Source organism: Phragmites australis, chromosome 16 (assembly GCF_958298935.1).
Source record: "Phragmites australis chromosome 16, lpPhrAust1.1, whole genome shotgun sequence".
NCBI classification, from domain to species: domain Eukaryota; kingdom Viridiplantae; phylum Streptophyta; class Magnoliopsida; order Poales; family Poaceae; genus Phragmites; species Phragmites australis.
In genome coordinates, this window is record NC_084936.1 from 5,007,385 (window position 1) to 5,011,011 (window position 3,627).

Below are 3,627 nucleotides of genomic sequence, written 5' to 3' on the forward strand. Positions count from 1 at the left end.
AGATGCTCCGATGCTGACTGGACCACGCACACGGTACGAGTGGTTCGACTCTGTCACAGGCGCATCAGTGACCTGATCAAAATATTACCCGGTCAAGTACTCAAGTCCAACTCCAACACGAGCCAGTGGTTTGAACAGGTGAGACACGCACAAGCTTGGCTTGACCGCGTACGTACTCCATTGATCTCTGCGTGTCTGAACACATGTACGTGAGTAGCAGTCAAAGTCCTCGTGCTCCCGCTCCACACCGATCGGTTATAAGTAGGCGCGCCATCTCCAGCTGCATCCATCCATCATCACAAAGAGCATCCAGAGCGCGCATGATCGAGAGAGACAGAGAGATAGAGAGTAACTAAAAGAGATCATCAGATCGCCGAGAGCCCAGGCCGTCGAGCTCGATCCGAGCACAAGCAAGCCACAGCCATGGCGCTATGGTCGACTTCTCTCTCCCTCCCGATCCAGCTCCCGCGGTACGCGTCCTCCCGCCTGGGGTTGGGCGCGCTCTACGCCCGCCTGCAGCCAACGAAAGGCCCGAAGCTCGTTGCAGCCTCCTCGTACCAAGAGGAAGCAGCTGGGCGCGGCGAGGTGATCGCTGCAACGAGGGAGCCGCGCGAGGTGGACGAGGCTGTGGCTGAGCTGCGAGCGGCGGGGAGACGCGGCGCTTCTCATTCTCGGAAAGGCCGCCCCGGTCCGCCTAGGATAGGTGGCGGAGGGAAGCATAATGCCGTGGCGGAGGGAGCCCCAACGCCGCCTGGTCCGCCGGTGGAAGGACCCGGCGGCCATGGTGGAAGTACCAATTTCGCTTCTTCTTCAATCTTGAGCAGTGGCTAATGTCCTAAGGGTGCCAGAAACACAATTAAGAAGTTCTAATTCAAGAGGAGGGAGCCGCCAATAGATTAAACTCTATTGCTAAATGTATAATCAATGACTTTACATTGATCAATATGATTTTGATATTTAATATTAATATAATTGTTAGGTATTATACTTAAAATTATATATAGACTTCTAGTCGAACACTTCGAAACATGATCTATAATTATAGACCAACACATGTACATGTACTTTAAATTTTTATCTATCGAGATTTTTACCTCTATATTAAAAGATTTTTCTATATTAAATATTTATCTTTCAGATTTAAATTTCTAATAAGCAGCATCAGAACCGCACGCTTGTCTGTCATCACCTCTTGTTGCGTTTGAAGCAGCCACAGAACCCGTCCAGTTTTTTTGCTGCCGTCTACGACAGGCACACGTCAGATCAGATTGGTCAGCCAAAGTCACAGTTCCCGAGGACAAAAAAAATTGTGCTGTGCTGTGCTGCTCTGCCGTGAAAACAGGACAAACCTACTATGTGCACACGGGAATTCTACCAAGAGGAGTCAAGATTAAAATAAGGAATTTTGCAGTTATTTTTTTGACTTAATTTTTTTTACGTGCGTCCAAAGATTTACACCAAAGATAATATCAAGCAATCGAGCAGCACAAATTTACATGTTCTTCCATACCAGTTTGTTTGTATTTCATATTTATATGGTGGTTTCTATTGGTTGTGAAGGAGGATTATACCAATAGTGTGACAAATACTCCGTTATATAGCTAATCATGACTTCTTCTTCCACCGATGTTATGTTTCATTGCTCCTTGATGCTATCTGGGGCATTCTGCATGTTGTTTGAGGAGAGATTAGGATGATATTTTATTAGATTGCTTTGAGCCAATCATTATGGATGTTTTAATAACATCGTTCATGTTAGCCAAATGATTTTTAAATACTCTTTAGAGTTTGTTATTTGAAAGTAAAGATTTTACTTGAATTGAGTTCAAGGTGGAGAATTTTGAATGCAAAGAGAAGGGTTTTTTCCTACTAGATACTATAGTGTTTGCTATTACAATTTTGTTGTTTTCACTTATTCAAACAGGTCTAGCACGAACGGTTTTATACTTTGTTGATTGCACATTATGTCTTCATCTAGACTATTGTTTTAAAGGAGCAGTTAATGATCATGTCACATGATTCATATTCTTTTATGACCGTCAGTTTGGTGTACGTGATGGACATATATGCAATTTGCTCTTGCAAGAGTGTTGTTTGCTGAGTTTTGTATTCCAGGTGAAGCATATATGATTCTATGAGATGAATTCTTCATTAAAAGTTGTATTCAACATCACGGGTGATATTTTAGCTTATGCTTTTGATGATAGAGCATTGGTCCAGTTTGGATAACAAGGTCACTTGCACAAACTCAGTCTTTTGCTGGCATTATGAATTCATGAAGACCTAGATTGTTCATCTATTTTTGTTGATAATTGTGTGTTGGGACATACTGGTTATTTGCTCAATTTGGCTTTGTATGAAGTGTTTGAAGACTCAAGGAATCATAGTCATTGTTTAGCAACCCTTTGAGGTTTTTGGAGACAATTTCTTGATGAACATATATATAGGGATTTTGAGTCAAGGGAAGGTTTGCTATATATTATACCTCAAAATTACAGATAGACTCCTAGTCAGATACGCTCAAATCGGGCCTACAGATACAGGCCAAGCTCTGTACTTATGCCCTGAGCCATTATAATGCAGTTTTATTTGTCATGATTTTTTACCTTCGCATTGGAGGGCTTTTCCATGTTAAATCCATGTCTCCCAAATCCAAATTCCTAACAATAGTCAATGGACTAACATGGTTTGCTAATATGCAATGTTGAGTCCCGTAGCTGCTACATGATGTACTTAAGATTTCAAACACCATAAAGGGTTGAACATTAGGTTAGAGAAGCACTTCATAAAGATGTAATGACCTATTTTGTTTAGACAAAAAATCACAATGGTGAAAGTATCACTTGTATACAAAGATTTGTTTGCTTTGATGGTAATATTCCAAGCTAGTACCTAATTAGTCCATCACTAAAAAGTAATTTTGAACTAGTGTGACACGCACAAGCTTGACTTTTACCTCGTACATGCTTCATTGATCTCTTCATGTGTGAACACACGTACGAGCAGTCAAAGGCCTCGTGCTATGAGCTACCAGATTTAGAACACGAGAGAACTCATCAATATCTTTAGCACTAGATCTAGATATATATTCATTGTAATTGTCTTCTCCTTAGATTAATTATGGGAAAATATGACTTACAGCTACTATCCTAAGCGAGGCTTAAACCTGTATAAAATCTTATATCCTCTTCTTCTATATGCACAGTTGATGACTAGGTATTCTTACTTTGAATACGTACTTGTATAATTGACTTTACCAATCGTCGATAGCCAGAATTGTCCATGAGAATATGACAAGACATGTCTTCATCATCTAAACACATCAAGTCTTTGGCATCTGGCTACTCCGATGACAAGTTCTACAACAACTTTGGACATGACATCTATGTAAAGCCTAATGAATTGGCAGAGGTTTCTCGATACTCCAATGGAAATTTCGACCGCTAAACCCTAGGTTTTCCTAGTCAAGATGATCACTCACGTGATCATATGGCTTGTGGGTCAGAAAAACGAACTACGATTGTGGCCTCAATGATACAGATATACCTAGCTCTAGAACATTCTCCGCTGAATGTAAATCAGAAGATAAGGTGAACTTGTTTCTCTCTACATTGTTATGTGAAATAA

The 3,627-nt window shown here is 40.9% G+C and overlaps 1 protein-coding gene across 1 annotated transcript; it reads left to right on the top strand.

The window, feature by feature from the left end:
• Positions 1 to 281: 281 nt before the first annotated feature.
• Positions 282 to 1,124, top strand: LOC133895691 (uncharacterized). The gene has a single exon (XM_062336161.1). The coding sequence runs from the start codon at positions 424 to 426 to the stop codon at positions 829 to 831; it is 408 nt and encodes a 135-aa protein (XP_062192145.1). The 5' UTR covers positions 282 to 423; the 3' UTR covers positions 832 to 1,124.
• Positions 1,125 to 3,627: the final 2,503 nt, after the last annotated feature.

What these genes read in the sequence shown, in the direction of transcription:
- LOC133895691 (XM_062336161.1), top strand. Translation starts at nt 424, where the DNA reads ATGGCGCTATGGTCGACTTCTCTCTCCCTCCCGATCCAGCTCCCGCGG.